Source organism: Eurosta solidaginis, chromosome X (genome assembly GCF_040869045.1).
Source record: "Eurosta solidaginis isolate ZX-2024a chromosome X, ASM4086904v1, whole genome shotgun sequence".
In the NCBI taxonomy this organism is placed as follows: Eukaryota; Metazoa; Arthropoda; class Insecta; order Diptera; family Tephritidae; genus Eurosta; species Eurosta solidaginis.
In genome coordinates, this window is record NC_090324.1 from 38,010,163 (window position 1) to 38,027,564 (window position 17,402).

Sequence of the window (17,402 nt, forward strand, 5' to 3'; positions counted from 1 at the left end):
TCAGAAAGCTAGAATAAACATCAATTGTGAAAGTGGTAAATAAGAGTAGTTAGAAAAAATAAAGGAAATTGGAAAAGAAACTAAAGTCAAATGCAGTAAAAGAATGCAGTGCGGTCTGAAACATCAGTAGTAACATCGTAAAATACAGAATCAACAGCTCTTCCACGTAAATTTTGGTCGTGGTCCTTTTCTTCTTACTGCTCGACGTTGAAGTGTACGTCATTTTGTTGCAGAAGCCACAACGCAGCATATTTGAAGATTGGTTGTTGTTGTTTTAGAGTGCTTGTTGAATCAGCACGATTCAATTTATAATAACTCATACTGGCTCCTTCCGTTCGTTCTTTTTTCTTTTATTTTGCATAAATAAAATATCTTAACATTTAGTCCAAAGTAAAGCAGCAAAAACCTTTTTATAAGCCATATTTATTGAAAATTGCTGCTGTTGCATTGCCGAACACCCAGTCAAGGATAAAGCGAAGACAAACAAAATGTCAGACACAAAATCGTTTTCGAGTATTGAAACGCCTGGTTATGTCGGTTTTGCTAATTTACCGAATCAGGTGCATCGCAAATCGGTAAAAAAGGGTTTCGAATTCACATTGATGGTGGTCGGTGAATCGGGACTGGGGAAATCGACACTGGTGAATATTTTGTTCCTAACAGATTTATATCCAGAGCGCGTAATACCAGATGCCATTACAGTAAAATTAGAGGCATCTACAGTTGAGATTGAAGAACGTGGCGTAAAGTTGCGTTTAACAGTTGTGGATACACCCGGCTTTGGTGATGCCATCGATAACTCGGATAGTTTTAGCGCCATACTCGAGTATATTGACGAACAATATGAACGCTTTTTGCGAGATGAGAGCGGCTTAAATCGGCGTAATATTGTGGATAATCGTATACACTGCTTGAAGTAAAGGGCAAGAAAGTGCGTGGACGCATGTATCCATGGGGTGTGGTGGAAGTGGAAAATCCCGATCATTGTGACTTCATTAAGCTGCGGACCATGTTAATCACACACACGCAGGATCTGCAAGAAGTCACACAAGAAGTACATTATGAAAATTATCGTTCCGAGCGTTTCGGCAAGTCGCGCAAGGAGAATGGCATGAAAATTGAACGTGATTCCATGGTGCCAACGCAAATTGTTGCAAACAGTGTCATTACAGAGAAGGATCGAATATTACAAGAAAAGGAAGCTGAACTGAGACGTATGCAAGAGATGTTGGCACAAATGCAAGCCAAAATACAAGCGCAACAATAGGCGGCATTTATGTAGAGTGTAGAATACAGAATCAGCACAACAAAACAAAAGCAGCAATAACAACAATATTAAAAATAGCAAATAGTATTTAATAACCTGTTGATGAACAAGCGCAGATGACCAACTGCTGTTAACTGAAGGGGGGTATAATGGAGTTAAGGCAAAGCGTTTACGAAGCATTGCATTCCTATTAGTCACAATAACAATTATTACAAAGTTATGTAAAAAGGAAAAATAAACACAAAAAAAATTACTCACCGTCAATCCAACTCATCAGTATCCACTCGATGCGGCTCGTGTACGCATAAGTCATGCAACAGACGTTAACATCTACCTTTCCATCATATTGGCCTCCGTCCATTGCTATATTACCAATATTTTGCCTGTTTTTGGATTTGTTTATATTACCGACACAACCATCTAATAGGGGATTTGTAATGCTCATATTATGGCACAAACTTCTTTATATGTACACTATATTATAAGTCATACCTTTAATTCCTCATAACATATCCTACTTCAAAGGGACGGAACTCTTGGTGCTTTCTGATTGTGAACTCATACCTTTTTCCGCTGGTATCCGGTCCTCCTATTCCTTCATAAGAGGTGGTGCGAATATGGTAGCTAAATTTTCTGGTGTCATTTTATTTCATACGCAGCTACAGCATGTAAAATTTCAATGATATGTTAGTAATTGTCGATTATCGTCAGGCAACAACATTACCAATTGGACTGAACTAAGTAAGGGTTGTTTACGTTTGCTACGTTCCGGATTTGGAGGACGTGTTAACGTTCCTGTACTGCTGCTACTGCAAGAGCCGGAGCCTAGGCAAAGTGGTGCTATTTGCTGATGCGCTGAATAGTGTGCGTTGGTAAGAAATGGCTCCGACAAATCGGCTAGATAACCTTTAAATCCAGTGCACAATCGTGTGCCGAATAGCCACCACCTTCCAAATCGAGTGGTTTGTCATTTTGTATATGTTGCCGTAGCCCGTTTTGCCTAGAAGCCGATCCCGGCTTCCGAAATAGGCCCTCCTGCATGAGATTTTTTTCTTGCATTAAAATGCTTTATTTCCTCTAGGTGCTTCAACAGGACTATCGTCTGCGCTTATTGACCCCTTCGATGATGAGCTTGCACAGCCCGTGGCAGCGGCATGTTTTTGCCTTTTAGGCAAACGACTCCATTTCTTCAGCTTGCCTTCCTCTTCTTATTCGATTTCATGACATGGTAAATCACAGTCATCCGTGTTTAAATCCAGCGCGAAGGAAAGATGCATGCGCACCAATGATTTGAATTTCTCATAATTCAATTTTCGCATATGCGCCGCTTTTCTGTATCGGATAGCCTATTCAAATTAATAAAATCCAAATCCATTATGTCCGATGGACGGCAGCTGTGCTTGCGAGGGGCTACATACAAATATACAACTTCAGTATGAGCACCGCCCTTGGTCGGTGTTGTTTCGCACCAATAAAAAGCGTAAGCAAATTTCTCACGATCTTTATTGCAAAAATTCGTCACTCGACACGTTAGCTGTCAGAGACTTTTAAGGTTCTCATCTTTATCGTAATTCACTTAAACTTGTGAAAATAATTTCCGAGCTTCAGAAAAAGTGAATCAATTAAAGCGAGCGCAGAATATTCCCAAGAACCGCTGACATTTGAAAATGTCTCCCCTCTTTCAAAGCGCACTTTTTGACCATTGCCGTGAATGCGAGAAAATCGGCAGATACACCGGGTGCTAGCGGAACCAAGGGAAGGAGGGAGTGATGACCCGTGTCATCGAGAAATATATTTGATATGGCATATCCAACTAAATATTTTCGAAGGCAATCTCGCCTGGTAGCAGCGTAGCAGAATGGTTCGTGGGGTCGACCGTACACAAATTAGCCAATTTTTTGTTTACCCGTAACATTGTTAGGTAGTACGGGGAAGGCACTGGCAAAGGGTGATGTGGATGCCTCCATTAATGCCACAACGAATACCATTAAACGCCGGACAATGTCTGCATTCGTTTGTATAACAATCGGAGTCTGTTTATTATCATTTCCCGAATCATCAACTGATTCAATTTTAAATGAGCGAGAGGTTGATGTTCGTTGACGGACGCGCGGTGCAGAAATTGGTTGAATTTGTGGTGTGAGTGTCGATGGCTCAGCTGGTGATTGCGAGGGTGGTGGATCGCTATCAGTTAATCCCTTTATTGGTAAAGCCTTACGCCCCAGGCCAGGATGTTCCGCACCAAAACCTGCAAAGGGAAAATCCATTAGTGCCTGCATCAATGGGCATCGCAAAGGTGTGACAACTGACGGCGCGGCCGACGCCGCAGTTGGAGCACCCCTTTGCAATGCCGGTAACTTAAAAAACAAAAAAACGAGGAAAACCCAATCAATCCTTGTGCCCAGGCCAACGTGCAGGACCGTCACCACCATCCATACAAGTAACCTGAAAAGAAAGAAAAAATTAATTAATTATCAAAAAGAATATATTAAATTATCATGTAGTAAATTATACTTACTATTTGTTCGCCATGATCCCAAGCACCTTACTCCACTACGCGTAAAACGAAAAGAATGAAACAAACGGCGCCATGAATCGAACGATCCGTTTACCGTTTGCTTCAATTCAGAGAAATGTACATTTGTGCGTAGGAATGTTCATATTTTTTTTTTTGTCTGGTATACATATACCAGTGCGCGGACTTTTTATAAAAGGAATGTTGGTAAACGAGAAATGAAAATAGCAGTAGGAATTGGTAGTTTATTTGCGTGCAAAACAATAATTGTTACTGAATTATCATGAATTATTCATCATTTATTGTCAAGCAAATAAAGCGAATGTCAGGGAATCAACACTTGTAAAAACATGTACACAAGACAAAATCCATGTAAATTTGTACATACACAGCTTAGGCCTTAGGATACTCATTATTTCCTGAAATACACAGACAAAACATACCAAAACGTCTCACTACCACAACCATATTCCAAATCACCAAAAATACTGCCACAAAATAACCGATTTCGGCATGTTATCGTTTGCGTAAAACTTTTTTTCTTCAAATTATTCAAACAAAAAGGGCTATTTATCTCATCAAAAATTTACTTCTTGTTTAAAGTTGTTCACAAAGTTTTTCAAAATTGACTGCTTTAATCAGTATCCCCTCCTAAGATTAGTTGGTGGGCTCGGCAATTCAATACTGCAATGCAGTATACGTTTTCGGCGCGAAAATACTGAAATATTGGTAGAATCTTAGTTTTGGTAGCAGAGGTCGTAAAAGTAGTAGAAAATGAAATGCGGTAAAGTCCGTGCACTGACTGCCCATATACTTGTACCAACGTATGTACATATATATGCCGAGTTTTAAATGTACATTGTATTAGGGATGCATAAGAAGATGCAAACGGGTACCCAAAAACCCGTTTCTGGCAAATCGGTATCGGAGCCAAATACACTTCGGGAACCGTACCTTTTAGTAAAAACCATCAATAAAACAGAACTACAAGCGCAATTGTGAAAAGCTGAACAAATAATCGAAGGGCAATACAAAAGAATGGGTCATCCGACAAATTTTTCGCCTCGTCCAAAACGAAGATTTTATATTTGTTCTTTATATAGCATACAATTTTGCCGTCCAAACACTTTTGTTTTGTGGCGGGCAGGAAAGTTGTCGGTTTTTTAGCACCAACAACACAAATAACAATAACTCGCAACATCCCACATGATACACTCTCTACCCGGTTCGGTACCAAAATGTGAGTACCAAGCAACTTAAATGTCAATTTTTCTGCAGCACTAGTATGCCTGACTAGCTGAAGCGCTCCGGATGACACAAAATTAAACAGAATAAGGCACTAATGACCCAGGCACATAACGTGCGGGGAAAGAAGCAACGCACATAACGTACGCGAGATGAATATATTCTCGTAGGCTTTTAGAATTGTTTTCACCCTGCTCACGCGCGAAATTTCAAAAGCGCCGATAATAGAATTGGGGCTTACTCGCCACCGAAAGCGTGACACAGTCATAACAACTCAACGAGTTTCCTTTATTTTCTTCCATACTCTCAATAGAATGACTCGTTACGCTTCGCTAAGAAGGAGGACTGAGCGCCAGGCCGCTCATTACCCAAAGCCGTGCCACTTATGCCACGCGAAACACCCAATCAGGTCATGCCCGACCTACCGCGCGAAGTCGCCGCTGCAACGACTGCGCGAAATTATAAAGGCCAAGTACTGCCAAAACTGCCTTTCAATGGTACATCGTGCCAAAGACTGCACTAGCAAAGGAAGGTGCCGAAGATGTGGTAGCAATCATCATACTACGCTGCACCTTTCCATGGAGGACTTGTCGTCCGAGCCAGAGCCGCCGAAGAGCTGGTACCAGCTAGTCATGGAAGAAGAGGGAGAAGGTTATGAGCAGATGCCTACGATGGAAGAGGTGGACGACGGGATGATGGATGAGGCGCTGTCTCTCCACGCGTCCGAGTCGGCCTTTGCAGAAGAACCACAACTGCCATCCGGGAGTGGAGCGGGCTCCCATATAGTAAATTCCGACACTAGGGGATCGGACCCACGGCCGTTCCGACCCCTATTAGCACACGAGCGACGAGGAAAAAGTGGAGCGGAATCACGGCCGTTCCGCCCACCTACGCAACAACGAACGCAAGCACATCGACCAACGCGCGATCGTAGACTGGCCCCTCGGCCGCGCCAGCTACATGAGATACGACACGTGAAGGAAGACCATCGAGACGGTGGACTGGCCACTCGGCCGCGCAAGCTACCCCAACACAGTTCCTTCCGGAACGGGGTCATTCCGGCCCGCGCCTCAGCCGGCCCGACTCTTCGGCCCATGGCTGCTCTGGCGCCGACTGCGATCGTGAAGGTGGAAGCCGGAGGGCGTCTGCACCTCATTCGTGCACTCATAGATGCATGCTCCCCCCGCACAACGATCGACCGCAGGCTGGCGCGAGAGTTAGCACTGCCGACAACCAACGCCGACGGCGAAACCGGCTGTTTTATTCGTTTTAGAGGCAAACATGGGCAGAGTAAGACGGTGACGACTCACGCAGTCTGCGTCCACGAGTTCAGGCGCGTCAGCCCAACGTACAACGTCGACCCCAGCGTCGCGGCTCCTTACGAGCACATCCGTCTTGCGGACCCCCACTTTTATGCGTCCACCCCAATTCGCCTCGTCCTAGGCGGCGACGTCTACGCCGAAATCATGACGTCGGACACATTGCCACCATCCTTCGGATCGCTGCTCGCGCAAAGCACGATCTTCGGGTGGGTACTCTCCGGGACCCACCCGATCTGATATACCTCAATGGCTATTTAGAGTTAGTTAGCTGATGATAAGCTTATACATGTATATTGTATTTTCCCGAAATAAATGAAGTTTTATATAAATGGCAAGAAATATATGTTACGGTTTCCATAAATTTTTTTTTCTATCGTCCTAGCTCTAGGTCACGGCGAAGGCAAGGAGGATGCCGTCGCGCCATCCGGCGCGCACCATTTAATTTTAGAATCTAGTTTTAAGACAAATCGTGGTCGGGGACGCTCGGGCGGAGTCTGGGCTGTTGCGTATCGCAAGGGGGCCGGCATGTTTAGGCCCGACGCCTAAATTCTCATTAATTTGCGCCACCCTAATAGCACCATATTATCGACGCCTAGTTCGCCCACCTGCATGTATATGTGTACATAGGTAGAGTTATGTTGTCCGTACACATATACATGCATGCCGGTACAACTATATGGGGAAGCTTCCCCTTAAAACCGAGACTTTTTCCGCGGTTCAACGGTTGTCCTCGACAAGGCCACCGTCTACTTTTCCAGCGATCGTTGAGCGAACCAGAGCTAACACTGTCCGAGGAGCCCCGCCACATTTTATTACAAAGGTAAATTATTGTACTAATTTTAATTTTCACTTCAAATAAAATCATTATTATAACGAGAAATCTCTCTCGCCTCCTTTTCTTTTCTTTTTAAATTTAACCCAAACGCAATTGTGGTGCCTCCACTCCGTTGCCGAGTTTGCGACACACCACAATTATTGTTGAGATGTGCTCCACCACCAGGTATGGGCCAGACAATTTCGGTTCGAGTTTTTGGGCAAAGCTGTTTGCTGCAGAGGAGAGTGGGTGATCTCGTTTCATCACTCTGTCTCCTATCTTTGGCTTCTACGGCCTCCTGCGCAATTCGTAATATTTCTTCTGTTGATTTGAAGCTTCTTGCAGGTGGGTCTTTATTTCTTCCCATAGCTTGGTGATGGATATCGGTACTGTAGGTGGCTCCACTGGCCATAAGGCGACAACCCGTGGTCCCCGCAAGAGAGGGTGACCCGTTCCCTGACTCCGTGGTGTGGTTGGCTCACTCGCCTCCAGTGCTGGCTCGCTAGCTGGACACCACCGCTCCCTGCTTGCACGATGACAGGGCTGGACGCGGAGTTATACCAGCCGTGTCCTTGTAGGTCGATCCGTGGGCTGAGGGGAAGTGCGCCTTGACGGCACAGCGGTAGCCCCTTTAGCCGACGGGTCGCTCTACTGCCTGAGCCAGGACTGAGGGGAAGGGATTTGTTGGCCGAACGGCGGCGAGCCCCCCCACCCCCCCTTACTTAGCTGGGACAGGGGCGAGAAAACCATAAAGGCGACAACCCGTTGTCCCGTAAGCAAGGGGTGACCAGTGCGGTGGCGGCACCCCCTTTCCCTCTGGAGGTGGGATTGGCCTGTTCGCTGGACATCGCTCACCCCGTGGTTGCACACTAAGGTAAGGTGCCGAGGGGCGGTGCACCAGCTCTGTCCTTGCCGGTTTATAGGCTGCGAGGAGAAACTGGGGCCCGAAGGCACCACGCTACGCAGCTGCCGAACCGGGTCGGCTGGAGCCTTAGCTGAGAGGAAGGGGCGGGGTAGGCCTAAGGCGGCGGGCCCTACCCCCCCCCCCCTTACTTAGCTGGGACACGGGCGTGAAAACCATAAAGGCAACAACCCGTTGCCCCGCAAGCAAGGGGTGACCAGTGCCAAGGCAGCACCCCATCAACTCAGCTAGTCAGGGGGAGTGACTGGGTTGCTTAATAAAGCAACCACTTCCTCTGACTAACCTGCGAGGAATGAAGTGATAACAGCAAATTCATTCTCTTTTATACTGCTTCTGCTATGACGATTGAGAATTGAATCGTTAATTGGGTACTTCAGTTTGCCATTTACTGTGAGCTGGCGTAGTGTGTGCATATTATTGTTATCGCCAGATGCTATTCGCATGCATTGGTATGTAGCTGCTGCTGTTGGCTACCTGTTAATGTACTATATTTGTACACTCTCAGGCGTAGGTGAAAAAGGGTTACAGTGGGGGTCTCAGGCGTAGGAGAAAATGGGTTACAGTGTGGGTCATACTATTGTAACGCTACGTTACAATCCCCTCCCACTTCGGTTGACGGAAAGCTGCTGTGAGGAAGAGGAGTATCACGCCAGGCCTGGCCTAGCGGTTGTGTGTGTGCCGTTATGCCGGCTTTGCCGGTGTGTATGCGTGCATCGTTTTATTGAATTTTTTTTTTCAAAAAATATACAGAGTTATTCCATTTATGTCTAATTAAGTTAATGCTAACATTACAGGTTTAATAAATTTCATTTTCTTTAAAACTATGGGTATATGTATAAAAAGAAAGATTCCTGAGGTAATTTTTTTGTTGGGGTGGCGGAGACCCCTTTAATGTGTGCCTATGGCAGAAAAAAAAATTCCCTCTTCATTTTTTCATTCATCATTTTTTTTTTTTTTTTTGGTTTATATATATAGTACTTCAACTTTGTTCCTAATATAATAACAATAATATAATAATATATTAATTTCAAATAAATAAATTCAGTGCTTAATCCTAGGTTTATCCTGCTTTTCTCCTTGGCTGCTGCTTCTCAGTCGGTGTATCTCATCAGGCGTTTCATCCCCGCTATGGTCACCAACACGTGGTCTTTTGTCTTCGCTTTCACCCTGACTTGTTGGCCTTTCCAGGAGAACGTCCAATTTTTGCTGCGTTCATTGTGGCGACGGCTTATTTTTAACTCCCTGAAGCTTGTTTCTGGGTCCATCTTCTTTTCTGGTGTAAGTGCTTCTCTATTTGGGTTCGGAGCGCGTTTGGTTTCGGCTTCCGTCGGCGTTTGTTCGTCGCTCTGTGGCTCTTTTATGGACATCAGTGCCATGGGCGGATCGGCTTTGGCGAGTCTGGTGGGGCTGGTTGACGGTTTTTTCTGCCCATGCTGTCGATCGTTTTGCGTTTCCTGGAAGGAATAAGAACACGTGAGTACTGTATTTTAAAATTCGCACGGCTTCAAATCTTGTAAGTGCGCGTGCACCGGTTGTTTGTGTTGTTCGACGTGGGCCAGTTTCACTGTTTAGGCCCGACGCTTAATTCTCATTAATTTGCGCCACCCTAATAGCACCATATTATCGACGCCTAGTTCGCCCACCTGCATGTATATGTGTACATAGGTAGGGTTATGTTGTCCGTACACATATACATGCATGCCGGTACAACTATGTGGGGAAGCTTCCCCTTAAAACCGGAGACATTTTCCGCGGTTCAACGGTTGTCCTCGACAAGGGAACCGTCTACTTTTCCAGCGATCGTTGAGCGAACCAGAGCTAACACTGTCCGAGGAGCCCCGCCACATTTTATTACAAAGGTAAATTATTGTACTAATTTTAATTTTCACTTCAAATAAAATCATTATTATAACGAGAAATCTCTCTCGCCTCCTTTTCTTTTCTTTTTAAATTTAACCCAAACGCAATTGTGGTGCCTCCACTCCGTTGCCGAGTTTGCGACACACCACAATTGTTCATGGTCCTTCTCCCCGAAAAAGGAACCAACGCCAATACACTGATACAGTCCACGTCCAATAAATTTAACTCATCATACGCATTTCTTGGTGATATTTTTGGATCATCTTGGTAATACGCACCAAATTAAGCGAACATTCATACACTGCAGAGGTGATACCAGTTTTTCTTTCGTGATAATACTCAACATTTTTATTGGTGATATACACGCTTGGTGGTACACTCCTGGTGCAAGTTATCGTGGTGGTATTTTTTAATTTCTTGTGGCATTACACATCTAGGCAATTTACCGCAGCAACACCACAACAGACACTACTTCACGCAGCAGCAACGTAAGTTTATATATTTCTTGCCACATTTTTTTTGGTTAAAAACCATCAAAAAATATATATTCCAAGTGCCAAACGCGTAGTGACTGTGATTAACCGCGAAAAGTGTGAACAATTTATTAGTGTTGAAAAATAAAATTAAGTGCAAACGCGGCTCATTAACGTTGTCTTAAATTCCTTGTGACTATCTGGTCTGTCCCCCACTAGCGGTAAGGCTCTCCAGACACAGCACAGGGAAGAGGTACACATAACCTCACCTCCATATAAAAAATTCTCACGCCATTTCGATTGTGGCAATTTTACATTCTTCCTTTGTTTCACTTTAATTTGCACTAATTCGATAAATTTTTGTCACACAGTCGCTTTTCGCACAAGAGTTTTATAAAATTTTTTACACTTTTCGTCGAGTTTTTATATCAACGCGCGCACGTATTTTTATAATAAAATTGAACGCTCAAGTGGCGAGTGGCCCCCCTTTGCTTCGCACAATACGCATTGGAGTTGCTCCCCCTGCTACCTGTCTTACGGCACAAAATAATCTGCAAATAAATTAATACACACACCGATACATACATACATATAATTTTACGTGCGGGTGGCGAGTAAGCCACATTGTTGTGTTTTACTTTTATCGTGGGAAAACCAGACGAATCGGCCAAGTCTGACCCTTATAATTTAATAGCCAGATCAATATATACATATATATATAATTTGCGTGCGGTTGGCGAGTAGGTTACACCATTGCCTATTCTTCTCTTGAAAAAAAAAAATATCAGACGAGTCGGCCAAGTCTGAAATAACTAAATAAAAGCGATCTTTTAAAACATTGTCTCCATTTTTTGTTAAAAGGACTAATTTGTTTTTAGTTTGGTAGGGATAATTTGTTGAGAAAATGGAAAATTATATCCGATCAGCTGAGTTAATCTCAGAGTTTGAACAGCAGTACAGCCTTATTCCAGAGGAAAGTCATAATAAGCACACTCTTGCGATACAGCAAGAAGAGTTGCGTGCCTTATGGAAGAAGGTTAAGTCTGTGTTTGACTCACTGATGGGATCAGAAGATGTCGACGCAAATGATGTGTTGGCCATCCGGAAAAAACATATGTCTACCTACGCAATATATATGCGATGCTTATCCACAATATCTGCTGAGGCAGAGAAATTTAAAAAAGTAGAAAACAGCGCTATCTCTGAGCAAGCACCCCCAGCCGCACCTCGCGGGCATAAGATCCGCCTCCCTCCTTGCGACACGGAGATTTTCAAAGGTGACTATTTATCATGGCCAACCTTTCGCGACCTGTTTACGGCCATATACATAAATAATTCCGACCTACAGGGGGTGGAAAAACTGTTCCATCTGAACAACAAGACACAGGGCGAGGCCAAGGATATTGTAAAAAAATGCCCTCTAACAAATGATGGGTTCGATATGGCCTGGAAAAACCTCTGCGAAAGATATGAAAACAAGCGTATATTAGTCAACACGCAATTACAAATTCTTTTTAATTTAAAGAAGGTAGAGAGTGAGTGTGGGAGCGCGTTAAAGAAATTACATAGCGATATAAACAATTGTCTATCGTCCCTCAAGTGTCACAAAATCGACACATCCAATTGGGATGCAATACTAACTTATTTGTGTTCGACAAAGTTACCGGAAAGTACCCTGGCTCTATGGGAACAAAGCATAGACCATAAAATGGACATATCTAAATGGGAAGATATGGACAAATTTCTATCAAATAGGTTTCAGACACTGGAAACAGTGTCTAGCTTCACCGGAACTAACGCCCAAAAGGGACAAAAGCCAGCAAATACTCGGCATACAACCGAAACCCCCATAAAAAGACTTGGTGCCTTCCAAACGAAGGTATCAAAAGCTACCTCAAAATCAACATCAAGGGTTTTTTGCAAAATGTGCAAAGTTGAACACAGGTTACGGAATTGTCCCCGATTCTGTGATCTGACCCCAGTGGAGAGAATCAACTTCATCAAATCCACGGGGGGATGCCTGAACTGTTTATCCCCAGGACACACAGTGACGAGGTGCACCAGTTCGTACAACTGCGCCAAATGCCACTCTCGTCACCACGCTCCTGCATGCGGATACAGTTCAGCAAACTACGAGGCGCAATCCATTTAAAGACGCGGATAATATCCCGTCAACTTCAGCACAAGCACAAAGGAGACAGGAATCGGGGCAACCAAATACTTCTGCGAACCAGAATGTAAATTCCTGTCATGCTCATTCCAGCACAGGCGTGCTATTAGGAACTGCTCGCGTACACATTCATTATAATGGTACCGACTTCTCCGCGCGGGCACTAATTGATTCAGGGTCTGAATGCTCTTTCATGACAGAACGACTAAAACGCAGAATCAATTTTCCGGCAGGGAAAATGCATGCCCAAGTCTCAGGCATCACCAACGCAGTATCTGCTCAAGTGAAAGAGGCATCCACCATCGAGCTACGTTCACCAGTGGACCCATGCTTTAGCTAGACTACTCTTGTTCTAATTTTAGCCAAACTAACTGGGAATCTGCCCTCCTGCCATATCGAAACGATGACTATGCAGGCATTCCCAGACTTAGTTTTGGCAGACAAGAGGTTCTACGTCAATGAAGATGTAGACCTCATACTTGGTGGAGACATATATCCCCAAATTATACTAAGCGGTCTAAAAAAGAATGTACTAAATACACTTCTGGCCCAAGAGACAGTGTTCGGTTGGATACTCACCGGTCGTATTGAAGCGCCGAATCCAACAAAGAACATAGTGTCGTTTTACAACGAAGTCGCGCTGGACAACCAACTAAAAGCATTCTGGGAATTAGAAAATTTGCCAAAAGGCAAAAGCATTAATGCAGATGACGCATATTGCGAACAGCTGTATAAAGAAACAACAAGAAGAAACAAAGATGGGAGGTATGTAGTATCCCTCCCATTCAAGCAAGGCTACTCAGAAGAGTTGAGTTTAGGAGGATCCCTTAAGCGCGCATTCTCACAATATTATCGAAACGAGTCCCGGTTAATAAAAAATCCGGACTTAGGGAAAGAATATATTAGGGTACTCTCAGAATACGAGACGCTTGGACATATGGAAAAAATCAGTAGTGTCGTCGCGGCAGATTAAACAAAACACCACGCCGTTGTCAAAGCAGAAAGTATAACGACGAAAGTCCGAGTCGTTTTCAATGCCTCAAGCCCGACGGCTAATGGCACCAGCCTAAACGACATTCTCCTCCCTGGTCCAATACTACAAGCAGATCTCCCAATTCTTATTCTACGTTGGAGACTCTATCGATATGTCTTTAATAGCGATATAGAGAAAATGTATAGGCAAATTTGGATGGATGCCAACCATACCAAATTTCAGAGGATTGTTTTCCGAAAGGACATTAGTAACCCAATAGGCCTCTACGAGTTAAAGACTGTAACGTTCGGGGTTAACTGCGCTCCATACCTGGCCATCAGAACGCTTCTACAGCTAGCTGACGATGTGGAACATTCCCATCCAACAGCATCGAGCATCCTGCGAGAATGAATGTATGTATACGACGTATTAGCGGGAGGACACACCATCGCATCGACCATTAAGGCAAGGGATAAAATAGGACAGGTACTACAGTCAGCTGGTTTTCCACTTCGGAAATGGACATCAAACTCGGAGGCAGTTCTAAAAGACATCCCGAAAACTGATCGACTAAGCGAAGACTTTCTGGCGTTCGAAGACACCAGCACCGTGAAGGCATTGGGCATAAGATGGAATGCCCACTCCGATCTCTTTTATTTTAAAGCAGGACCACTGGAGAATCCAGAAAAACTAACAAAGCGAGAAATATTGTCAGCCATCGCCAAGCTGTTCGACCCATTAGGGTGGCTCGCCCCAATGGTCATAGTGGCGAAAATATTAATGCAGAATATTTGGTTAGAAGGCACCGGATGGGATGAGCCTGTCTCACCAAATACATTAGAACGGTGGAAAAACTTCACCCAACACTATGGCGAAATCGATAACATACGGATACCGCGGTGGGTAAATTTTTCCCCGGAAGGCGAAATAGAAATCCACGGTTTCTGTGACGCTTCCGAGAAAGCATATGCTGCAGCCATATATATGCGCGTAAAAAGAGACGATCAGGTTTTCATACACTTACTCTTAGCAAAAACCAGAGTAGCTCCAGTGAAAACCATCTCGCTACCACGCTTAGAACTCTGCGGCGCCGTGCTTCTCGCAGAAATGATGGAATCAATATTCCAAAATATTCATTTGGGACCAGTAAAAGTTCACCTCTGGACGGATTCAACCATCGTACTCGCATGGATACGCAAGCCGCCCTGTACTTGGTCAACCTTCGTCGCACATCGAATCACCAAGATCCTCGATATGGTCGGTAATAAGGACTGGCTTCACGTTGACTCGGAATCTAACCCAGGGGACTTAGGGAGCAGAGGACTACTAGCGTCAGATTTGGTCAACAATTCGTTGTGGTGGCAGGGTCCTTCTTGGCTACAAGAAGACAATTCTCACTGGCCAGCACAAGATGCCGATTACAACACGTCCGTTGAGGAAAAGAGGCACAATCATATGCCACGACAAGGGTAGATCATACAGATATTCTTGAACGATTTTCAGATTTGCCACGAGCTTTGAAAGTCTTATCTTATGTTAGGAGATTCTATAAAAGAACGCATCCTAAAACCAAAGCAGTGTTCCAAGAAAAGTCGTGCATAATCTCAGCCGATGAGATTAAGGCAACGACTCAAGCATTAATACCAATCTGCCAGAAACAAGTTTACGGTACCGAATATTTAAAATTAAAGAATAGGGAACCTATTGATCGGAAGAGTGAAATCCTGTCACTCAACACATACATCGACAAAGACGACATTATCAGAACAGGAGGGCGTCTAGGGGCTTCAAAAGACATGTCATTCAACGAGCGGCATCCGATCATCTTGCCTTACAATTGCAGGCTGTCTCACCTTGCAGTCATGATGATTCATCATGATTCCCTTCATGGCGAGAACCAGCTCATGTTCCGCCTTATTCGAACCCAGTATTGGATTCCGAATGTCAAGACAATGATCAGAGCCATCATCCATAATTACAAAACCTGCATTATTCACAGGAAGCAGGCGCAGTCCCAACTTATGGGTACCCTTCCCTGCGAACGTACTACTTTTACTCGCGCGTTCACCAATACCGGGGTAGATTTCGCGGGGCCTTTCGACATAAAAAGCTACCGCAGTAGGGGATGTCGACTGTCCAAAGGCTACGTATGCCTATTTGTTTGTTTCTCCACTAAGGCCATCCACCTAGAGACCACTAGTGACCTGAGCACCCCATGCTTCCTTGCAGCCTTTTCGCGTTTTATCGCGAGAAGAGGATGTCCAAAAAAGATCTACTCCGACAATGGTACGAACTTTGTCGCAGCTTCCCGATCTCTACGATCGGAATTCAAAGCCTTCCTGGCAGAAAGCCGAGACAAAACAGTCTCCAAGTATAGCCATCAAGCATTAACTTGGCATTTTATTCCCGCCGGCGCTCCGCATATGGGCGGCCTGTGGGAAGCGGGAGTGAAGAGCTTCAAAAGCCACTTCAAAAAGGTCGCTTCTCTCCATAAATATACCATGGAGGAGTTCCAAACCCTTCTGTGCCGGATCGAGGCATACCTAAATTCACGGTCTCTCAGCCCGGCGTCCAATGACCCAACGGGCCTGGAGCCACTAACCCCAGGACATTTCCTCACCGGCAGCCATCTTCTGGCGCCGCCAGAACCGGATGCGAACGAAAGCCCTTTCTCCATGCTAAATAGATGGCAGAAGCTCAAGGCCCTCCATCAAACCTTCTACCGGCGATGGAAAACCGAATATTTATCCGAACTCCAAAAACGAGTGAAGTGGAAGCATCCCAAGGAAAATATAAAAGTGGGAGATCTCGCTGTCCTCAAAGAGGACAATTTATCTCCCAACGAATGGAGGTTAGGTAGAGTCGTCAACGTACACCCCGGCGAAGATAACCGAGTACGTGTAGTCGACCTCATAACCGAGAAGGGTCAAGTCAGACGACCTTTGGTCAAACTGATCCTTCTTCCCATGGAGACAGACTGTGAGAGGACTACGAGCTCCTCTTAACAATCCCTCCGTTCTTCCACATACCTCCTTTAAAAAAAAAATCAATAAAAATCAACCTCGTCTTTACATTTTCCAAAAATCAACCCCAGCCCTCGTTCACCCGGAACGAGGCCAACCAATAACCTAACGCAGACCCGCTATCTGCCAAAGAACATAAAGGCCTTCGGCCTATTTTATTTACAATTTTCAAGAACCAACCCCAATTCACTCGTTATCCCATAACGAGGACAACAGAAAAGCCGACCGCAGAAGGGCGAACCGATCTGCCACAGAAAACGGAGGCATGCTCCGGCCCATTAAAATTTTAAACTTTCAGAAAATTTGCTGGAGTCAAACCCTAAATTCACTCGCTCACCCCGAGCGAGGACACCAGAGCCCTAATGCAGACTCACGGTCTGCCACAGAACTCCTTATAAATAAATACTTCCGTTATTTATGTATCCGCATTTAGAAGGTCAAGAACGGCATTTTACTCGTAAAAGGAATTGATCGCGTCTTATCCTAATTAGATGATTTAGCATGGCCTTATGTACAAAAAATCTTGGCGTAATTGAACCGTTACTTGCTCTAATTTTGCTTCAAAACATGACTAAATATGAAGAATTCACAGTGTACGGGGACTAAATTCAAACTTCTTGTTTAGAAAACTTGAAAAATAGCTTAGAAATTATAGGGGATACATATAACATTTATGAAATTCCACATAATTACAAAAGGTTATTACAAAAAGCAGAAACACATATTTTAAAAATTGCTGGGGTCATATGTGAGTTAAAAGAAAAGTCTCCTATCAAATAATTGGCACCATGATATAACATGCCTGAATCGGAGCGTTT

The 17,402-nt window shown here is 44.4% G+C and overlaps 1 protein-coding gene and 1 pseudogene across 1 annotated transcript; one reads left to right on the forward strand and one right to left on the reverse strand.

Moving 5' to 3' along the window:
- The first annotated feature begins 384 nt into the window (after window positions 1–384).
- LOC137234853 (septin-1-like) lies at window positions 385–920 on the forward strand. The gene has a single exon (XM_067758220.1). The coding sequence runs from the start codon at window positions 489–491 to the stop codon at window positions 918–920; it is 432 nt and encodes a 143-aa protein (XP_067614321.1). The 5' UTR covers window positions 385–488.
- A 936-nt stretch (window positions 921–1,856) lies between these two features.
- LOC137234854 (rho GTPase-activating protein 19-like) lies at window positions 1,857–2,586 on the reverse strand (annotated as a pseudogene).
- Window positions 2,587–17,402: the final 14,816 nt, after the last annotated feature.

Bases quoted from the DNA above. Each gene is read 5' to 3' on its own strand.
- LOC137234853 (XM_067758220.1), top strand. From the start codon at position 489: ATGTCAGACACAAAATCGTTTTCGAGTATTGAAACGCCTGGTTATGTC.